This window comes from Pteropus vampyrus, unplaced genomic scaffold (assembly GCF_000151845.1).
Source record: "Pteropus vampyrus isolate Shadow unplaced genomic scaffold, Pvam_2.0 Scaffold107, whole genome shotgun sequence".
In the NCBI taxonomy this organism is placed as follows: Eukaryota; Metazoa; Chordata; class Mammalia; order Chiroptera; family Pteropodidae; genus Pteropus; species Pteropus vampyrus.
The window spans coordinates 910,686-933,481 of record NW_011888888.1 but is presented as its reverse complement, the minus strand read 5'-3'; the positions used below and the strand labels follow the sequence as shown (position 1 = coordinate 933,481).

General features: G+C 36.4%; 1 protein-coding gene across 5 annotated transcripts in view; it reads right to left on the bottom strand.

The window, feature by feature from the left end:
- SLC26A5 (solute carrier family 26 member 5) overlaps positions 1-19,622 on the bottom strand; it is a 44,984-nt gene extending 25,362 nt beyond the window's left edge. For all 5 annotated transcript variants that reach the window (XR_896165.2, XR_896166.2, XR_002781580.1 and 2 more), the window contains exons 1-3: positions 19,500-19,622; positions 1,899-2,103; positions 22-161 (exon numbers count right to left, since the gene is read on the bottom strand). Coding sequence is in view for 2 of the 5 variants with exons in the window: in XM_011365195.2 (XP_011363497.1) it covers positions 22-161; positions 1,899-2,050 (292 nt within the window). In the remaining 3 variants the exon portion in view is untranslated. The remainder of the gene's footprint in view (positions 1-21; positions 162-1,898; positions 2,104-19,499) is intronic.
- Between the last annotated feature and the right edge of the window lie 3,174 nt (positions 19,623-22,796).

The following is a 22,796-nucleotide window of genomic DNA, read 5'->3' as shown; positions in this document are numbered from 1 at the left end:
AAATAAATATATTCTACTGACCTTGAGGAAGCTGAAGCACTCCTGTGCTTATGCCTGAGACCAAGTCACCCAACACATACTCCTTGAATTTGTATGCTGGCAACCACTTAGTTATGGGTAAGAACATATAAATGATATTTCTTATTTTCTTAGGAGTACATCTGGGAAGACAAAGAAAGATAGATTAAATGAGGAACATTTCTGTAGAATTCAAACCAAGGCATTTTCCTTTCCTTATATCCTAGAGATAAGTGAAAATGCACCATTGGTATAGATGATGACCTTTTCACTCTGCAGAGATCAGAGACAAGAAGAGCTGCTTCTTGCATTTTTTTTTTGCATGGGAACATCTAAATTTGCTCCATAATAATGCTCTACAACTGACCATGAAAAATAATAAAAATTTATCTTCAAAATAATTGAGATAACACAGAAGCTATTATTTTAAAAACAAAATCCTTAATGTACTTCCTGTATTGGTACAAAAGCCAAGTAGGGGAATTACTTACTGATCAAGTTAATTTTTGAATGTGGAACCACTGACCAGCAGCTTCTCATTTAGTTTTCCCCATCCTTATAAAATGAAGGAAGTTTAGACAGGTATTCTGAGCTTAATTAACATGAGTTTATTGCTCTGAGATCTTTGATTAGGTAAACTCAAAATATCATTTGTCACTGGAGTGTAGTAGTTGAGTCCATGTCTGGTTGTCCTGGTTAGGTGGAACATCATGCTGATAAAACCAAAGTCCTGAATTTTATCCCTATATAGTCCAATTAACTTTGATACATAGTCTATGTTCTGGGTCTTAGTCAGTCCTTTTGCCAGACTATACCAATAATCAAAGACATCACTGACTTAGAGTATAGACAGATGAGTTCTATTTTCAATGACAGCCTTAAGTCCTCCTGGTGACAAGAAAGTAATTTATTCCATTCAAAAGATAATACATTATTGCAGCATGCACGCTATTTTATATAGTGTCTTTAGTGGTTAAGAGTATCTGGTAATTAGATGAAAGAAGATATTGTAAGCAAAATGTGGGGCCACTGTGGCAAAAGCAATAAATCTGAGTGAAACAAACTGGATTTGATACCTTGTTTAGAAAATTGAGGTATTAACAATAGCTACACTTATATAGTGCTCTCCATATGCCTAACCCTCAGTAACTCTATAACGTGAGTAGTCTTATTATCTCCATTTTACAGAGCAGGAAACTCAAGCACACAGCTGGACTAGAATTAAAACTCAGACAGTCTGATGCCAGTATTTGTGTTTTTAACCTCTCCTGATGATCATACCTAGAGCACAGGGCCACTATGAAGCTTAAATGGGCAGAGCACAGAAGGTGTGGTCTCAGGGGTTCAGGAAGCAGTAATAAGATGGTTCAGTTTTGAAGTTCGGGAGCTATCAATAGGCACACATGTCAGGTACACATGTATTAACATTCCCAGGCCTGCAACATGGCCGTGTATGTGTTTACAATATTAAAGAGTCATAGGTCCTTGAGAGCTTAGGTTGAGGACTTACGTTAGGGGTGTTGCCAAATGGGCTAGAAATCAAGGGTAGAGAAAAAGACAGGTTAGAACATTCCTGAGAGACAAAAGGAAGAGGTGGATATTTTGAAGGTGGTGAAGAATTGGACAGTGGGTTATTTATATAAATCTTTACCCAGACATAAGGCAAGTAGAGATTTAATAAATATGGTGAAATGCATGATAAAGCCCGTGTTCAATCAAACACCTATCACTGACTGAACCTTGTGGAAGCTCTGCATGTCACAAATGCTCACCATTCATTTTATCTCCATTTCACGAGATTTTCCTTATATATTTGACCTTGCTTCTTTCATAATTGAATGACAGAATAAAAGAAATAAATAGGTTAAAACACAACATACGTGAATGCCTGTTTCAGCTTATCCCCAATGGAATCTGGGATCTTGTCTTTCTTGTGCAGTCTTTCTTGGAGGACCGGATGACTAAAGATAGGCCTTTCCACATAGTACCTCTGGGTTGCTGCGAGGATTTCATTTTCTTCAGCATGATCCATAGTACTCTGAAATTATTCACCAACAGCACGAGACAAGCATTTCCTGAGTGTCACTAAGAGGAAAAATAAAAACTCTATCTCAGATGCCAAAATCCTACTGATGACTGTTCCCAAGTATCTCTTCCTATCTAAGTTCTTCTGAGGGCTTCTTCATCTTGGACACCCCAGAGCACCTAACATAGTTATCTGTACATAGTAGGCAATAATAAATGAAATGGAATCAAAATCAGTAAAAATCAAATGTGACTTATTCCCTCCCAGGGCAATGAGTGGGTAACGTGTACACTTTTAACAAAAATTTGTATTAAATTAAATGGCTGAATATTGCAGTCAATTGGCTCTAGGTCCATATTAGGGGACTTGTGAATCAAGACAATTCTGATCATTTATATGTTAAAAATAAAATAAAATAAAATAAATAAAATAAAATAAAATAAATAGGGGCAAGATCAGTCCCTAGGTTTTTTTGAAGGTATATTAGCCTCCTTTCCAATTCTGTATTCACATTTGATTACTCCTTAAACGGACCTATGGTTCAGAGCCGAGGCTTATATATCTCCATGAGGGAAGTCCCTGGTGACTTTTGTGAAAGGCTATAAGTTAAAAACATCAATGCAATATCATAATATTGTTTTAAAACTGATTATGTTGACATGTATAAGACTATTAGAATGGTTGACTTTTTTTGTTATATATTAATACTACTTATATGGGTAAAAGAAATGATTAGGAATAAAAACCCAATATTTACACAAATGAAAGCATGTACAAGAATATTTATTGCAGCTTTATGATAATGAAAAATAAGAGAAAATCCAAATGTCTACCTATATGCAATAAAAACTAAAGTTTTGTATAGTCATAAATTTAATGCTATGCAGTAGTTAAAACAAGTGAACTAATTCTATATATGTCACTATCAAAAAAAATCTTAATTTTCAAATAAAAATGCAAGGCGCGGATGGATACTTCCAGGATTCAGTTTTTTAAACAAAGTTTAAAAACTTGTAAAGTAATAATATATGTTATTTATAGACACATATGTATGTAGTAAATGAATAAAAGCATGCATGACAATGATAAACACTGAGATCAGGATGGTGCTACCTTTGGAGAGAAGGGGAATGAGATTCAGAAAAGATAGGGAGCTTCAACTAATTGCACCTGCAATGTTTTAGTTTGTAAAATATGAATTGGCACAAAGACAGCAAAATGTTAAGATCTGATTAAGCTCTGTGGTAAGTAAATTGGTGCTTGTTACGTGACTCTTTGTATTTCTTGGCATATTTGAATTATATACCCTATAATAAAAAAATTAAGGGCAGAACAACAACAACTAGAGCCAGTGTTCCCAAGTGAAGGAAGTTAACAGCAGAAAGGATGGGTTAGTGTGAGTTAACGGTTAATCGGGTTATCTCTCTGGTGAATGCGGGAATGTGGACGTTCACCAATGCTGGTCAATACAACTCCCTCACGGTAAGAAGTTAGTTTTTCACCGAACTGAAATTACATGCACAATGAAATCAGATTTGTGCGATCGGCCACAGAACATCATGCAAAAATAAATGCCTATGTCCAGGGAGGTTAAAAATTCAAGAGAATAAAAGAGAACTCTAGCAGCAAATGCAATGAAGTACTAAGGATGATATGAAAAGATTAGTCTGGAGAAAGATTTTTGCAGCAGAATCTGATAAAGACTGTATCTCTTTTGTTTTAGGTCAGCAAAGTTGGTTGGCCATCCCTCATCTAACTTTTTATGGCTGCTCTAGGAACACATCTTAATGCCCACGAATAATTGGGCTGATGTATGTGAGCGGAGTTTGACACATAGCAACGCTACCACTCTGCCTTCCACCTGCCCCCAACTTCTCTGAAACATTACATGACAGCACTGTAGAACTGTTTGTAATTCAGAAAATCTACCATGCTGCTTTAAGCTTTTGAGCCCATACACAAGAGTTCCACTTACTCTAAGAAATGCCATTTCTTTCCCCTCATTCTCTTTCCATTTCCCCCACACCCTTATCATTGTATCTTTCAAAAGCCTGGTTTTGTTCTCTGCTTCTCTGAAATCTCCCCTCACATATAATCCCCCCATGGACTAGGTCAACATTCATTATGTATCATTTTCCATTTTTCTCCCACTGTATTATAATGATTAGTCTCCTCTTCTAGATTATAAATTCCTCAAGGCAACACCATACCCTGAATTCCCAGGATCTAGCTCAGTCCTTGTCTCTTGGCAGGCACTCACTAACTGATGAATGAATGAATTAAATCTTTGGATTGGTGCCTCATGATTGCTAATAATGTATGCCAGGCTCCCTCTTTGTTATTTCATAGTACAGAAGATTAAATCTGTTTTAAATATTTTTACTGCATTACTATTTTTCTTCCTGGATACCTCCTCTTTTGTCTTTTTCCATCTTGTTTCAGAAAGATTATTTCTTCCTTCATTTAGCCATTCAGAAAAAGGCCAGGTAGATCAGACATTTTGCCCCTGTTGCAAAAATAGTTTCACCAATGATTTTACTGTCATCACACACGAATTCGCCCCATTGTCTACGGGATGAATCGTGATGATCATTGCCTAAGGATGTTGTATCATCTACAGTGCAGTGCTGACCACTCATCACAATGGTCTAGGGAAGGTTTTTTTAAATATACGATTAACAGTTTTTTTCAATTACAGTTGACATACAATATTATATTAGTTTCAGGCATACAACATAGTGATTAAACATTTATATAACTTACAAAGTGATCACCCCAATAAATCTAGTACCCATCTGACACCATATATAGTTATTATAATATTATTAACTATATTCCCTATGCTGTACTTTATATTCCCGTGACTATTTTTATAACTGCCATAGGGAAGGTTTTAAAGCAGTGGTGTCAGGTCCTCACTCTGAACCTCCTGAATTAGAATTTCCATGAGTGGGGCCTGGGCAGTGGACCTTCACTCCATTTGAGTGTGGGCATGAGTCACTGTACCCATATGTAGTAGATTTCAGAGGAATGGAATAGGTTTATACTGAAGTGTAGCAGAGGAAATGAAATATTTCTAAAATATTAGACATTCTTATTCTTATTTTCCAAAGTTCTTTGGCATTCCCAACAGGAATTCCTCATTTATACCCATTACTCTTAAAGCCATTTGTCAACCCCTCATTGCTTCTTCTCCATGAACCTCTTAAAATTCTGTTAAGTAGGGCAATTAGATGTATGTTTTAAAAGTGCCCCAGAGAATTCAGATGCTCAGCTAGGTAGGTATTTGACATATTTAAAAATACTGGCTTTCAAGTCTGCCTGAACCCAGTTAAAAAACAACAATCCTTGGGCTATACAACTGACCAATTAGAGCAAAGCCTCTGGTGGGGGTGGGGGGGAGGGGCTCAGAAATGTTTTAAAAAAGCACCCTAAGATGACTCTAATGAGTAGGGCTAAGAACCACTGGTTTATAACCTAAGAGAGACAGAGAAATAAATACAAAAAAGACATAAAATCAAAAAGAGACATTTGAAAACAAAAGCCAATAATACGCTTTTAAAAAATTAATAATGAATCAGTGACATGATTAAAGCCAGATGAAATCCTTTTAAAAAGTAATCTTTATAATACAATATAACATGATAAAATGTAGTATGGCATAATATATAACAGGCTTACTGAAAAAGTACATAAAATAAATTTGAAGAGGAATTTGAAGTATAAGGATATGATTTAGCAATAAAAATCCTTTGATTTCCAACTGTCACTGCAAAATATCATTTTCTCTATTGTTATTATGTTTCTCCTATGTCATTAAATATTTTTCGAAATATGAAAACAAAAATCCTTTGAATGTCATTCTTTAGGGAATTGGTTCTTAGCCCTAGCTGTACAGTGGAATCACCTGGGCAGCTTTAACTAGTGCTGACACCTGACTTCACTGCCAGGGATTCTGATTTAATTGGTCTGGGAGGCAGGCAGGGATTGAGAGCGTAAAACTCTCTAGGTGATCCTAGTGCTCAGCCAAGGTTCAAAACCACTAAGGGATGGCAGTATAAACATCCACACCCATCTACTCACCTTTCCCATGAAACAAAAAGAAAAAAACTGACTAAGGTGTAAATAAATTGTATGCAATACATTTTATTACTGTCTTTGCTTATTTGTACCTCTGAAAATTTAATAAAAAATTGCAAAATAGGAAAATATTGAGCTTAGGTTTTCAAGCAGTCTTGTTTCTGTTCTTATGTTCTCACAACAAAAGAGAGTTGTGTTAGGTAGGCAGTGCCAACATCTGCCACACTTCATGCAAGTGCAGTCTTAGTTGTTACAAACATATCATTCAGGGTTTAAATTGGGAGTAAATCTCAAAGAAATTTAGATCTCAAAACATTAGATGGATTTAGGAAAGCATTAGGGAATGTACTTTATGTAGGGTTGTCAAATAAAATATTGGATGTCCAGTTAAATTTGAATGTCAGATAAGCAATTTTGACTGTGTATCTTATATTTTTCTTTGCTAAATCTGGCAACCAGAAATCTCAGTGTGTTAGGAAGAGGCAGAGTAAAGAGGAGATTCTCAAATATTTTTGAGGAATTAGGCCCCTGGCTCTAGTCTATGTCCTTGAGATAACCGGCAGTTTAGAGATGTCTTAAGTGGGAAAGGAAAGGACTGCTGGGAAGGGTAAGGTCTGGAAAGGAGAAGAGGATATTATAATGAAAAGCTGTCCTTTGGGAGAACTTTTAATGCTCATCAACAATGATTGAATAGTTAAAGCCCTGAAGGCTATCAATAACAACTTTATCAGAAGAACAGAGGCAAAGTAACCAAGGGACCAATGCAAGGAGATCAAATGACCAGACTCTTTATCTGATAGATAATGAGTTTTCAGTATGCTAATTGAAATTATAAATCACCAAGTTGTAAAACAAACCCTCACATGAGAAAAGTCACTTCTGAGATAGCCTAAAGGGACAAATCTTCTGGTAAGCCCTCAAACAAAAATTCTAATGACAGAAAAATCCAATCGACCTAGAGGTTCACTCAGGTCCTGTTTTCCCTAGCTATAAAAAGGGATTTAAAAATAGTTTAGAACATCTTTCATCACAGATTTCTAGATCCAAAAGTAATCTTAGAGATCATCCAATTTAATGCCTCACTTTGTAGGTGAGAAAATGAACTCAACTACACTCACTTAGGGGTAAGTGATTTATCCAAAAATATTCTCAAAATGCAAAACTTATTTCCTATTCAAAGTAATCATCAAATTTAAAAGGCACAGATATTTATAAATAAAAATGATCACAAAACAGCAGCAACATTTTAAACTTCAAACTAAAAGCAAGAAGTAGTTGCTTGCCAATAATGAAGATTCACCATGGTTTTGAGGAAGATGCTCCACATTGGAGGAAAAGGTCAGGGTCTAGCCCTAGTTCTACACCTCAAGCACCTGAGCCGTTCTACACTATGATAACAGGGTCAACTCGATCAGGAGTTTCCATACTTGGAAGCACATCAGAATCATCTGGCGAGCTTGAAACCACAACTTTCCCAGCCTTTTCGGGATTCTAATTTAGTAATTCTGGAACCTGTATTTTTTATTGAAGTGAGATTGATAGACAACCTGTTTGGAAACCAGACTGTAAACTCCATGAGAGCAGAAACCCAATACAGTTGATTTCTGTAAAGTGACTGTTACACAGGCTTCAAAAATGCTTGTTGAATAAATATGGAAAAATAACTTGCCTCTCTGGGTCTAAGTTTCCTTATCTTTAAATAACATTTCCAGTGACATTTTAAAATTAGTATTAGGCAAGTTTGTTCAAAATGCCAATTAAATCTTTGTGCTTAAACTAGGATGGATTCAGTTGTCTAAAACAAAGCACACACACACCAGTTCAATAACGTTTTTCTTTAAGTTTGACAGTGAGTGATTAATCTTCATTGTGCACTGGAGGTATCAGAAAAGAGCGTCTCAGAGCATCCATTTGCCTATTCAAAGTAATTAACTTACATCTTTACAACTCTAAAAATGCAGGTTAGTTACCCTTTTAATTTCAACTATCTGATTCCCAAATTTAACTCTATCTTTCACATAATTTCTCTATGGGCATCAGCACGAACAACTAACAAAAGTAAATGTTATTTATTATGAAAGGTTTCTACACTTCCCAGGGCAACAGGACATAAACTTTTCTATAATGTACACAGCATATAGAAAAGTCTTCATGAATTATAGTCCAGAGAAGTAATTTTTTCTAAACTCTTGAATTTTCAATCTCCTTGGACATAGTCATTTTCCACTTTCAAAAAGCAATTTGAAAAAGCTGCTTCCTCTTCTCTATACTTCTGGGACTCTTAACACAACCAGGATATATTATCTTCTTTCCCTTATTGATAATCATTGACTAATTGCAGTGGCTGAACACGTTGGACGAGCAAAGGCCCTAAAATCTATGCAAGCTGATCCTGAACGTAAATCGTAAGCTCTATGAGGGCAGGACCATAGTCTCTGAATACTCAGCACACAGTCTGGCATGCCGCAGGCTCCCAGACATTGGTTGACTAAATGCTCTCTTGAGTGTATTTGAGAGGTGAAGGACAAGTTGCCTGAGTATTTAGCCTGAAGTTAAATATTAGCACCCATCCTTTCCCTCTTCTTTTATATTTATCTTCCTCTGGTAAAAGATTCTTAGATTAATATTCAGATAGGCAACACCCTAAGGTAGGCTTTGGGTTCAGAAGGACTGTATTTGGAGGCTGGAACTGGCACTTCACAACCATATGTTTTTAGCTAAAAGCTTTTTGTCATTTGCTTCTCCATAAATGGCAGTTACAAGTGTACGCTGTGGAATCACACAGACCTCAGTTCTACCTGGCTTCTGCCATTATGACAGGATATCCAGCAAATTATTTGATCAAATTATAAGTAGGATGACTGTAAGTCCTGCCTGAGGCTTGCTGTCCCAGAGTAATTATTACTTCCAAGTACCCTGGACTGGAAAATTACGTTTCCTTCAGATCTGTCAGCTATAACACTGAGATAAAAATAAAACCTCATTAAAGATCTGTGAGGAACAAATTAGAAAATGTTTCTAAAGTATTATCGTGGGGGCCTGGCACACAGTAAGTACTCAATTTTTGTGACTGATTATTATTATTACTATGCACAGAGTACCTAATTTCCCTCAACCTCAGGTTGCTCATTTCTAAATGGGGATAATTATTTTTCTTTATTATTTAATTGTCTTTTTGAATCACTATTATATTCACATGGCTCAAAAATTCATGTGTAAAAAGAGAGTGAAGTCTCACTTTCATTCCATGGCTGGGAGGCAACCAGGGTGTCTGTTTCCTGTGTGTCTTTCCAGAGATATTTTATACACAAGCAGATATGAATATACAGTCGTCTTCCCATGAATGGTAGTATAACTTAACAATATCTGCACCTTGCTTTTTTTTCACTTAATAAAATACCTTGGTGATCTTTCCATATAGGTATTAAAGAGCTTCTTCTTTTGTTTGTTTTTTAAACAGCTGCATAGTACGCTATTGTATGGATATTCCATAATTTGTCTTAGCTAATTCTCACAGTGCTTGTACAGAGGACTGATCTCAGAAATATAAAGCACTTAGAATAAGGTACTTGATCGATACTTATTATTACCTTTTTAATCATTTTATGCTTATTTCCTTTTACCTGCTCCATTTCTGGCGGCCTTGGGTCTCCATTTACTCATTTATTCAGTAGAAATTGCATTTTACTGACCCTCTACTTCTATGTTTGGCTATAATATGCAAGCTGACTACTTAGAGATAAACAAGCTATGGTATGTGCCCTTGGAAAATTTGTCATCAAATGTCTTTGCAGCAATCTACATCCTTTTAAGGATTTCTTATAGGCGTGTAGAGGCATATGATATAATAGAGCATGCAGGGGAACACAGAAAGTTTGGGAGATGGCAGAAAGATTGGCGGAAAGGAAATACTGACATTAGGAAATGAGACCAATGGCCTTTGATATATAAATCATGTTACATGTTACTTTTTCCCTTCTTATTATAAAAGTAATATATGAGCACTGTGAAAATTTGGGAATTTTTCATTTTTCTCAGGCATAAATGATACATATTAAATGTATATTACAAATGCATAAATTTGAACATATATAATGTATATTTACATGGCCGATATACTATCTTAACAGTTTTGCATTAAATTTTTTTACTTAATAATATATCATAAACTTTTTGCCATGTCAGTAAACAACTTCAGAAGCATAATTTTTAGTGGTTGTAAGTTTTCTAAATATATATGTATCATGATTTAGTTAACCATTTTCCTTATTATTAGATACTTAGGCTACTTCCAAATTTTTGCTATTATAAGTGGGATTTTATTTTTATCTGTGTGAGTTTATGTGTGTGATGATAAAAAATAGTTCATATTCAAACAATGTTAATGCTCATTTTAAGTATTGGGTAATTTACAAAGTAAGCACATAAAAACTACAAATCGATTTAAAATAAGATGAATAATAGACATTTCTGTGAGCTTCTTATTTATATATAATAATAGTTAAACATAATTATAGTAGTTAACATTTATTGAGACTGCAATTAAACAATCACAGCATCCATGGAAAGTAAGAATTATCCACATTTTTCAGATTAAGAATCTGTGGCTCCCATGGATTAATAAAAGCTGGGATTGGAATTTAGGTCTGCTCACGTTAGAAACTGTCCTCTTATGTTATACTGCCTCATTAACTGTGTATTAGATTAACAGTGATCTCAACAAAATTAAAAGCAAGATTAGAAGTCAAGGAAGGCTTCAGAGAGGTTACTGGATTTGAAGTACTTGTTTAATGATGGGTAGAAGGGAAAAGTGAGGGCATGCAATTTGGCAGAGAAGTGAAGGTGAAAATTGATAGGAAATGTTCATAGAATACCAAAAGCATCCCAAAGCATTGTGTTTTGGGTGGTTACAGGAAGTGAAACTGGAGAGGTCGAATAAGACCAGGTCTTCTAGGACCATAAAAGGCAGGCTATATGTTCCAATTTGAAGCCACATGCTCTAGTTATTTGACTATGCTCCCATCCTCCTTTGTCCTATATGGAACTACTAGTCAAAGCCACCATGCCATGCAAAAATGATTCATTTCCATTAAAGAAATTGAATCCCTTCCAGCACTAATTTGTTGTAATGCCATAAGTTGATAAATTGCAAGATTTATTTTCCAACTAGAAACACTTGAAATATCATTAATACTCACAAGATACACCTCCAGAATCTTGTGGTGAAAAATCTTTGTGATAAAAAATGCAGTAATTCAAACAGATGCTTAAGTTTGAATGACAGATATTTTTAATAAGAAAAAATTCTCTACTTAAATGAAGATGGAAGAAGAATCTACTGGTTTGCCAGTCATTTCTTCTCCTAAAATAACTTTGGTCAAAAAATACAGGCATGATAAAATTGCAAGTATTGTGGAAGGGCTAATCAGAAAAAGACAGTGACCCCCACTCCCACTACCTCTTCTCCCTAATTCTGGCTCTATTCTCTGAAGCAACCATTTTTTAAAAATTGTTTTGTTTTAGTTCTTCTGGTGGGTTTATTTTATTTTTATTTATTCATTAAAAATTTTTTAAATTAATTTTTTTATGGTACATTGGTTAATGAAATCCAGTAAGTTTCAGCTGTACACTTTAACAGTAAGGCATACACACACACACACACACACATATATATATATATATATGTATATACATTGTGTGTACATTGTGTGTTCACCTCCGATGGTTAGATTTCTTTCTGTCACTACATATTTGACCCCTTTTACACCATCTACCTCCTCCCTCACCATTCCCCCCTCCCCTCTGGTAACAACTAGTCTGTTGTCCATGTCCATGAGTCTCTGTTTGTTTGTCCTGCTCATTTGTTGCTTTTAGGTTTATATCCCACATATAAGTGATATCATGTGATTTTCAACTTTTTCTGTCTGGCTTATTTCACTTAGCATGATCATCCCAAGGTCTGGTCCATCCATGTCGTCACAAATGGCAGTATTTCATTTCTTCTTATATTTGAGTAATAGTCCATTGTGTATATGTACCACAGTTTCTTTAGCCAATCATCTATTGTAAGACATTTCGGTTGCTTCCATGTCCTGGCCATTGTGAATAATGCTATGAACATCAGTGTGCAAATATCTTTTCAGATATGGGGTTTCAAGTCTTTGGGGTAAATATCCAATAGAAGGATTGCCGGATCATATGGTAGATCAACTCTTAACTTTTTGAGGAACCTCTATATTGTTTTCCATAGTGGCTGTACTAATTTGCAGTCTGGTGGGTTTATTTTAACTCTAAATCAGTTATTAGTATTTTGGTTGGGACTTGTGTGGATCTATTCTGTGCCTTTTGCATCTTTGTCCCTGACACTAACTGCTAGTAGACCCTCCAGCCAAAACTCCTCTAGGATTGAGAACTACTGTTCTAAGTAATATAATTATATAGCTATTTTTTAATTTATCAAATTTAGATATTATCTATGAATGCTTACCATGAAAAATGAATATTTAAGTCTCCTTGCTTCCTACTATTTTTGCCAGATTATATTACTATTTTAATTTGTTTACTTATGTAACCAATCTAAGCTAATTCATTCTCTCCATTCTCTCTTTCTGGAATTTCTCTTAGACATTCATTGGAGTTTCCCATTCTATCACTGTAACTTTTAATCTCTGACATTTTCCATCCTTTAATCGCAATGGGTTGATTCCAGATAGTATTTTCAGATTTGGCCTCCAGTTTACTAATCTACTTTTGCCTCTAATATGCTGTTTAGCTAGTACATTAATTTAAAAATATTCAATATTTATATTTTCATTCCTATATCTTCTTTTTGAAATATGCTGTTCTTTTTTATAGAGTACTATTTTTCCTTTGGTTTCCTATTCTTCTTGTCTCTTTAATAATTTTAACACACTTATTGTTTTGTTCATACATTTCCATTATTTTAAATTATTGGGAATCTGATTCTTATATTTGTTTTGTTTGCTGAGACTCCCTTATGGTGGTTTATAGATTTTTTAAATTGTGAGCTCATAGGAGAGGGGGGATGAATGGTTCCCTGTGTCCTTGGTCCTAAGGCCATGTCTTCTTTCCAGATTTAAATGGTACAACCCCATCCCTTATACGCTAGGATCTGTATCCCACAGAGAAACTCCTATAGGTTGTGCTGAGTATGAGCTGCACTTATTTCTCTTTAAAAACACTTTTCTGCATTCTTCTGGTAGTCTTTATTTCCAATTAAACTGTGTTTATCCTTTACTTTTGTATGTTTGTATTCGAGAAAGGTCTGTATGAGTCAACTTAGTCCTCTGTGTTGCTAGAAGTCCCATATTTAGAACTATGTAAATTAAATATTGTTCATTACTGTTTCTACCTATTGAATGGAATTTACTTAATTCTTTTTAAAGTCCTTCTTAGAGCTCACTACGTGTCCTAATTTGTATCAATTTCTTTCTAAGCCTGATATACATCTGTCAGCCTGGGATTTATTTTAATTGCCCTTGGAGAATTACACTTTCTTATTCTGCATCTTCCTCCTTGCTTTCTACCCTTACTTTGCTGAAGAATATCCTTAGGTAATTGCTTTAGAAAGAGTACATGGAAGAAAATGGCCTGAGTCTTCGGACGTCTGAAAATGTCTTCATTTCACTCTCACACTTAATTGATAATTTTACTGGAAATAGAATTTTAAGTTCAAAATAATTTCGCCCCACAATTTTGAAGGCGCTGCTCTATTGTAGCTTTGTATCCAGTTCACAAAGGATAAGACATATCAATCTTAAGTGACTTTATTGTCCCTTTCAGAAAGTTTTGGGAGCCTCTCTGTATCCTTGACTCTGAAATTTTATGATTTTTATCTCTGTATGGATGTTTTCTCCCATTCATTTGATGGACACTTTTAAACTCATACTTTTTTTCAACTACAAGAAATTTTTTCCTAGTATTTCTCTGTCAACTTCTTTTCTTCTATTTCTTTTTTTTTCTTTCTAATACCAGTCTATTGGAGCTCTAGAGAGCTCCAATAGACTGGTATTGAACTTACTGAACTGCTTTTCTATGCTTCTTATCTTTTCTAGCATATATATTCTCCATCCCTTTGTTAGCTGGTTGTGCATTCAAGATTTATTAAACTTTATCTTTAGCCCTTCTAATAAATTATTTTTATTTTAATAATTTTTTTTAAAATTTCAAGATCTTTTTTGTCTGCTTTCTGATGGCTCCTTCTTAATAGAAGTCTGTTTTTGTTATATGGAAACAATATCTTTTTAATTACTCTGAGGGTACACAAAATTTTTTTAAATTACTTTAAATGATATATCTCTGGTATTAGTAACTGTTAATCTTGTTTTTTTTTTTTTTCTTCGTGTACCTTCATATGGCAGGTTGTTTATTATTGGTTATAACATTTTTGTATAAATTAAAGACTTCACTGACTTTTCTGGTTAATTGGTATCCATTTTCTCTACTATCATGTATATAAGCGTTTCCAGGATAGGATCCTTCCCTGAATGAATGGTGATTAGTAGGCTATATGTACCAGAATGGGCTCTGTTGGCTTTAGGGTGAGGAGGCAACAGCTGGCCTTCAGGACAAGGCTCACCCTCTTTCTAAATGCTGCAAAGAGAAAGGATTTACTCTACAATGACAAACTCAACAGAAGTACCGGTTCACCTTAACTAACCCATAAAGGCTTTCTACTCATCTCTTTGCTTTCAGGTCCCCACTGCTCACGCCTGCTCTCTGTCCTTGCTAACTGACTCCGTGCTCAGAGCTTCTTTCTAGATGGTCACTCTCATTCTCATGGTGGTCCTTCTTGTACTAATTCTGGGTTCTGTTTCATCACTAACTTACCTTCAAACATTTTCTTATCCCATTTTCTTCAGAGTTCTTCCTGGTCTTTGTAAAAAAAATTATGCCATTTAAGAGTTATAGGATAGAGAGAAGGCAAATGCTTGTGCTTAGTCAGTCGTCTTTAATCTTTGACTTATTTTTTCATTTTTCAAACTGGCCAGTTGTGTGCTAAATTTTAGTAATCAAACAGATTTTTAACACAAAATATATAGATGTATGGAAAAGGATTTGAAAGCATTTACTGCTAAATGGTAAACAGAGGTTATGTTCGGATGCGTGGAATTGTGGGTAATTTTATTTTTATCTATACTTTAGGATTCTACAGTAGCCACTATTATTTTCATAAAAAAAATAATAAAAATAAGTTTTAGGTGATAATAATAGGAGTAAAAGGTTCTTTCTGTCATTCTCTCAGAGGTGGAATCTTCAAATGCAGGATGCCCTTGGCATTCTAGAAGAAGAGTGAGAATCAGGTTCAGAGACCTCTGAGAATCCCAGATTTCATTCAGAACACCATTAACTGAGAGATCGATATAGGTGAGCTGCTCGACTGATCCAAGCTATCAGGTCTGTTTTTGTTACATGCTTCACATACAACCCTAGAAAGTAGGTTCTATTTTCTTTACTGCCAAATTAAATATATCAGGCCCTTTCAGATTCATTCCCCACTGATAGTGAAACCAAAACTGCCAAGAGTCTGCTGTAGGAATGACACCTCAGTACCATTTACTAGAGGACAAGTAGGTAATGGCAATGATTGAAGTGAACCAAGTGACTCTTTGCCCATCTAGAGAGCGTGTGCCAAGCCCAAAGCAGTCAGCTACTATTCAGCACTCACTGAATGCTGGCTTCCATTTTCAAATGTTCTTTATATTGAGGTTCGACATATAGTGAACTGTGCAGATCTGTATATGGTTTAATGAGTTATACTGTGCATTTCAGACTAATATAATAGAAACTTTTTACCATTCAAAATGCTCTCTTGTGTCCCTATGCTTGCCACACCCTATCAGGCAGCCTCAGTTCTGATTTCTATTACCTCAGATTAGTTTTGCCTATTCTAGAACTTCATATAAATAGAACATCCAATTTTCAATGAGAACTTGAAACTACATTTTAACGAAAACTTTTTTAATTTTTTAATTGTTAGAGACCAACACAAATTTTTATCAAACAATGTGTAGACTCAGCAGGCTAAATTTAGCACACCAGCAATGCAACCACTTTGTGTCTGGGCTACCGTATAAACCAAAAAATATTTTGTATAAATTTATTAATTTTTCTCATGATTGTTGGTTTGGGGACTGACAGTTTTTATTTTTTAGCAACTAGTAGCTAAAAAAGGAAGGGCAAACCTAACCTTCAGGGCATCAGGAAAGCAAGGAGAATGGGAGACTGAATTCCACTTTATAGCCTGCCTGGGAAAAAGGAACAACCAGGGGAAGAATGGGTAGAGGCCGATTTAGTGAGAGAAAGCAAGCTGGGGAACATCTAGAGTGTGTAACAAAGAAGAAAGAAGAACACCTGGCTGCTGCTATTTTGAAGAAACAGTAAGAAACCTCATCTTAATGTCCCCTGACCCGTATCCCACTGAAATGGTCCTAAAGGTCCTGTATGATCATGAGCACCTTCCCCAAATTCCCGCTCCACAATAGCTCTTTTCTATGCTGATATCATTTCTTTCTACTTCCCACCCTGTCACTCTGCTCCAGCCACTGGGATCTTCTTGCTGTTCTGTGGACACACCAGGCACACATTTGCCTCAGACACTTTGTGTTGGTTAGAAAGCTCCACTCCCAGATAGCGTCATAACTTTTTTTTTCATCACCTTTAAGTATATGCTCAATATCACTTTCTCAGGCCACCTTATTTTAAATATTACCCAACCAGCTCCTCCACTGGCTTCTTCCCAGCTTTATATTTCTCCACAGCACTCATCACACATCTGACCCACAGTGTATTTTATTTCCTTATTCTCTGTCTTCCCTCCTCTCTTCATGAAAGTTAAAGCTACATGAGGACAGGTACATAGTAGAAATTCCTTAAATATTTGTTAAACAAGTAAATGAATCAAGGAAAAAGGAAAGAAGAAATGAAAAATCCTGCTACCTTTGGAAATTGTTGTTAAAAGTGTTCAATAGAATAGTTAAGAAAATTTTATCATTTCTAATTGTCTTCCAGCATTTAATTGTTTTGAGGCAGTTAAGATTTAAAAAGCAAACTGGTGGAAATTTAAGGATCAGAACAATCCTGACTATACTCACTATCTTCAAAAATTAGATTTGCGGGAGGACAAATGCTTATATAAAAACTCTTAACTGGGTGTTAGGGTTTAGTAATAGTTAAATTTTTCATTAGATTTAAAGTTATTATGGCAAAACCACCTTTACCTAGTATATGTATTCTAACCTTAATTCATTTTAACAAGTAGGTAAAGACTAATGTATGAAATAGCAAAACAGCATGGGCCCAATATTACTAAATCTTTGGGAACAATGATTAGCAACAGACACGTGAAATGAATCCAATTCTATAATTTGTTTTTTTAATGGCAGTGAGTGCAACCAGTTCTAGGTGGATGGAGAGGTGGGGGCTGAGCTGGTTCTGTAGTTCTCCAACAGATTTTTGACACAAGGTAAGGGCAGTTCCTCTGAGACACAAAGGTGAAGAATTCTGGTGCTAATAGCTTTCCAATCCAGAAAAAATTATTCCACACCTAAGACATTATTTAGAAGTAAGTCAGGCCCTGGGATTGGTCAATGCTGGATTAGACTAAGTATGTACAGGCAGCAGATTCACCCAGGGAGATACAACTCCATGCACTATGTATGGAAGACTGCAAGGAACACACAGGAAGCATGGGCCCTGAGCTCACACTTACCAACACAGAGCAGGTGGGATACAGTGATTTGCCTAAATTTTAGAAAGCTTGAGAATAAATTTGTAGCAGATATGAGACCAAGAGTAGAGAAAAAAGAAAGAAATAAGAGTAGCTCCCTGCAATCCATGGGCCTTCTTACCCTTGTTCTACGTTTCCTCCTAGTGCCTTCCCATCTTTTGTCAACTCATGTCTGTCTCTCTTTTAGTGATCTGACAGTCACACTGTTTTATTTATTTTTTCTTCTTCTAGATGTTTGAGATATGAAGAGCAGAAGGAGAAAAAAAGTAATAAATTTCATGGATTACAATTTAATAAGTTATCCTTTAAATCTAAGAATAATTTTCAATATCTGCAGAATTTACAATGTATTGACAAGATTAGGTCCCAACAAATGATTAAGGTAAACAATGTACTCTTTTTTTTCCTACCCCAGTTCTAGTAACTGGATAGTCTACAACTACTTGAGAAGGTGTGGGGATCATTTTTTTTTTATCTCACTTTGGACACAGAAGCTCACATTTCAGCAAGGATCTAGGTGATCATCCTTATCCTTTGCTGACACCTTTCTCCCTGACCCAAACAAGCCACATATCACCTCTAGGAGGAAATTTCAATAGGCTATTAAACACTGGCATAGATACCAGAGAACAGAGATAATCTTCTCTGGGGACCTGTAGGTACAAGTGATCATCTTGGATAGGCAGAGTTATACCAAATTCAGTCCATCGAAACATACTTGGTGCTAGTGAGTGAGTGTGAGTGTGTGTATGTGTGTGTGTTTATGTGAGCGGGGGGAGGGAGAGGACTTTCAAAGCATTATGGGAATACTGAACTGGTGGGGAGGAATAGCACCTTCCCTGAATAAACTGAAATTATTTAATTTGGTCTGCTTATTAGAAAGACATGGTTAGGCTTGGTTACCATTAAACGTATGTGATACTGAGTCAGACTGTGTATAAAAGGAATTTTGTAGGTCTATCTTCTATCTTTAGGTGACATAATCTGAGAATCTGTTTGTAATGATTATTTAACCCAGTAATTTCCCATCTTGGCTGGTCATTATGTTTTCTGTGTATGTGTGGAGGGTTGAGGAGGGGGCTTTAAAAAATAATAGAGATGTCTGGGCCCGCCCCAGTCTGATTAAATCAGAATCTCTGACTTAGGTTTCATTTGTTTGTTTGTTTTTAGTAAACTCTCTAGGTGGTTCATATACATCAAGAACTACTAATCCCATATGATACCTTTATTTTATACATAGAAAAATTAAGGTCCAAAGAATTTAATTGACTTGTTATGTCTCCAAGATCACATACCTAGGTAATGGCTGAATATGGATTAAAATCATGATCTCCATTAATTTACTCATCTAATAAATGTCTCTCAATGACATTCTAGGATTGTGACCAGCCACTTAGTTGTTACTCAAGAATAACGTAAGTCAGATCTGGTTAATATCTAAGAATCAGTTAGGTTAGTCCTGATCCAAGTTAAAAGGGGAGAGTAAGCTGTGATGGTTCTGGCATTCTCTCTCTCAGTGTGACTCAGGCCTCTGGAAATGTTAAGGATCCTTTGGTCCAGGTAAAATCCATCATTATCTAGAATCCATTCTCCAGTTTTACTAGTTCCAGGGGGCCCTTTACTTACCCAGATCCAACGTGTAGCACAAAGGGGCAGGAGACAGGGTCCCCAGCTGGGAGGTCTAGCAGTTCAGTGAAAACTTGGTCAGTGGGGATGAGAGCTGGAGAAGGAAGAGCTGGCTCTTGGGCCCTAGGTATAAAAGAAAGTTAATTCATAGCTGCTTTGTTCTTTGATAGAAGTTATAGCCAAATTATTTCTTAATGCTGTCCATTCATTTTTTTTTCTTTTTAATTCCCCTCACCCCCTACCTCCACCCCTGACCTACAGATGTTGTCATCTCCCCTAAGGAACTGGATCTCTGAAGGCAGGGTGGGGCACCTCCTCCCACACACTGGCTGGGCATTCCTGAAGCCTGGCACACCTGGGATATGGGCTGAGGCCCCTCTGGGGCTTGAACCCAGGACCTTCTGTGTGTAAAGCAGACATGCTAACCACTACTCTATGGAACCACCCCTGTCCATTCATTTCTAATAACAACCAACTCTCTCCCAAGACACAACTGCTATTATTACAGTGGTTTATATGGAAATGGTAATTATATAATTAAAATGAAAATAAATAAATATATCTCCCTCCCAAAGCTGAGCTACTAGCATTAGTGTGTGTGTGTGTGTGTGTGTGTGTGTGTGTGTGTGTGTGAGAGAGAGAGAGAGAGAGAGAGAGAGAGAGAGATATCAAATTTTGAATGCAACCTGCAACCATTCCCATACTTAGCAGTTCATAGCTATAAAACTTGGCATGTGAGAGACTGTCTTGAAAGAAGAAAATCATCTCAGAAGCACTTTCTTTGAGAAGAACAAGAAAAATTGGAATATGAGATTCATAAGGTTCAAAATAAAAGCTGATCTTGACCAACTAAAATTTAATATGACTAATCTGCCTTTAATCTTTCACAAATAATACAATTATTACTCCCCATTCACAGAACACTTACTCAAAGGCTAGGTATTTATTCTATTCGAAATTAAATTATATCCACTCGGTTTGTAGATTTACCCACATCCTTGCTTCATTTCCATTTTCCTCCATTTACCTACCTCTGACTAATTCTGCCCTTGTTCTAAAGCGATGTCTTATTCCTGGGCACCATGAATCCTCTGAAAGATGCAACATTGTGAATGGGGGTAAATTTTTTCTGGTGATAAAGCCCCTAGCTTTGGCCAGATTTTTAAGAAGATCTGTCCTCTCCCAAAAGCTCCCTAGAATACAACTGTTTTCAGGGTGAAGTTGGGGAGATGATGGTGTTGATGGTATTAGTATCTACAATGACAGATTTTCATTTTCATGAACTTGGTCTCTGGAACTATCCTCCAAAAGGATTGGAAGATTTCATGAAATTGGATTTACCCTCCAAAAAATTAGATAAAATTTATCTAAATTTTGTCCAATTTAGATAAAAACAGTTTGGGAAACACCAGAGTATTAAATTTACCTATGCTGAGTTTGTCTTCTGTCATGCAAGATTTCATTAGTTTGAAATCAAAGGAAAAGAAAATCATCCTATTTTTTCTTGTTGATTTTGACTTTATTAACACAATGATAATGCAGATGATAGGGAAATGGACATAGCTTCTTATTTAGGTTATATTTCCCAGAAAGCCTTTTACTTTGGAATTAATAAAGTGCCGACTACCTGCAATAGAACAATAACAAAATGATCAGGATACCAGGGGACACACTTGGTATTCAGAATGAAATGAAAGCTTGAATGTTTTTGATTTTAAATTGAATAGGCAGTGAAAACCTTACAAACCAGTCCACTGTTGTTGCTGTTGTTTTAATTGGAAAATTCCGTCTTCCATTCATTCCTTTACAGCTCCTAGAAAAGTACCTCATACAGGCAAGGTGCTCAAATACATGTTGGATTGAGTCAATTCTTTTGGTATCGCTCATAAATTAATGAGGAACGTGTAACTCTGTATAGTTTCAGAGTAGTTAAAGAGAGAAAAAAAAGAAATGCTACGTAACAGAATTGGGGCTTCAGGTGTTACTTAACAGACTAGAATGCTTTCCAGCAGTGCACTTAAAGTATCAGCCATAGCAACCTTACCTAGGAATTCTTCACCCTAAAGTTCTCTCTAATGCAAATTAGTTTGAATTTCTCTCTCAAGCTTCCTGTCCCCTGCCTGAAAGTCTTCTGATACAAAGAAATACTACAGTAATTATAAGGATTGCCAGGCAAAAATCTATTTCAAATTTCATTTTTAAAGGGTTATACCCTTGACTCCTCAATGCGGGGGTTAGGGGTGCCCCCCCATGCAGTCAAAAATCCAAATATAGCTTTTGACTTCCCCCAAACTTAACTACTATAAGCTGTTTGTTGACCGGAAGCCTTAGCTATAACATAAACAGTCGATTAAAACGTTTTGTATACGTATTATATACCGTATTCTTATAATAAAGATAGAGAAAAGAAAACGTTATTAAGTTATAAGTACGTTTACAGTACTGTACCTACTTACTGAAAAAAAAGCTGTGTATAAGTGGACTCACGCAGTTCAAACTGGTGTTCTAGGGTCAGCTGTACTTTTATCACTTACTTCGAACTCCCTCTCCATTTCCAAGTTTACTTTAGATTATACATTTGTATCTAACGCGCATTGTTAATCCTGGTTTTCAGGTAAGAAAAAGCTGAATTTCAGTCCTCCTCCCCAAATTTCCATTTTTGTTATAGAAGTTTCCATTTGTGTTTTTAAAATTCTAGACTCCAGATTGATAACACAGTACTTATCCTCGGATGCCTTCTTCACAGCTAGCGGACTCTTGCTGTTTTTCACCTCTGTGGGCTTGACCTTCACTAAGTGCGCCCAGCGCGACTCCGCGGCTGGGCCTGGCCCCGAGTGCGCACCCCGTGGGGCGTTCAATACCAGTCAGTTGATTTCCTGCTGGACCGTCTTCACTCAACAGAAGCCAGGAGCTTCCAGCGCGCAGAGCAGAACCGCTATCATGGTAGCGCGCTCACCACCGTAAGGTTGTAGGAGGGAGAATGGTTTTAGGCACGAGGCCGCCGCTACCAAGTTTTGGGGCAGGAAGGCTCTTAGTAATTGCTTGGTTAACGGAGGTGCGGGAGACCCGAGCGCAGCCTGAGCGCTGGGGGCGGCGGGGGTTGGGGCGTCCCCTGACTGGAACCCTGCGCAGCAGAAGCGGGGAGACGCACCTCGCACAACGGGAGGCAGCGCCTGGTCTCCGGGAGGGGGCGAAAGCAAATACTGTTATTTCTTAAGAAAATCGGCCAGGGTACAAACAGGCCAGAACTGAGAAGGCGTCTGATAGTGGCCACAGCAGGGCAAGGATGAGGGCGTT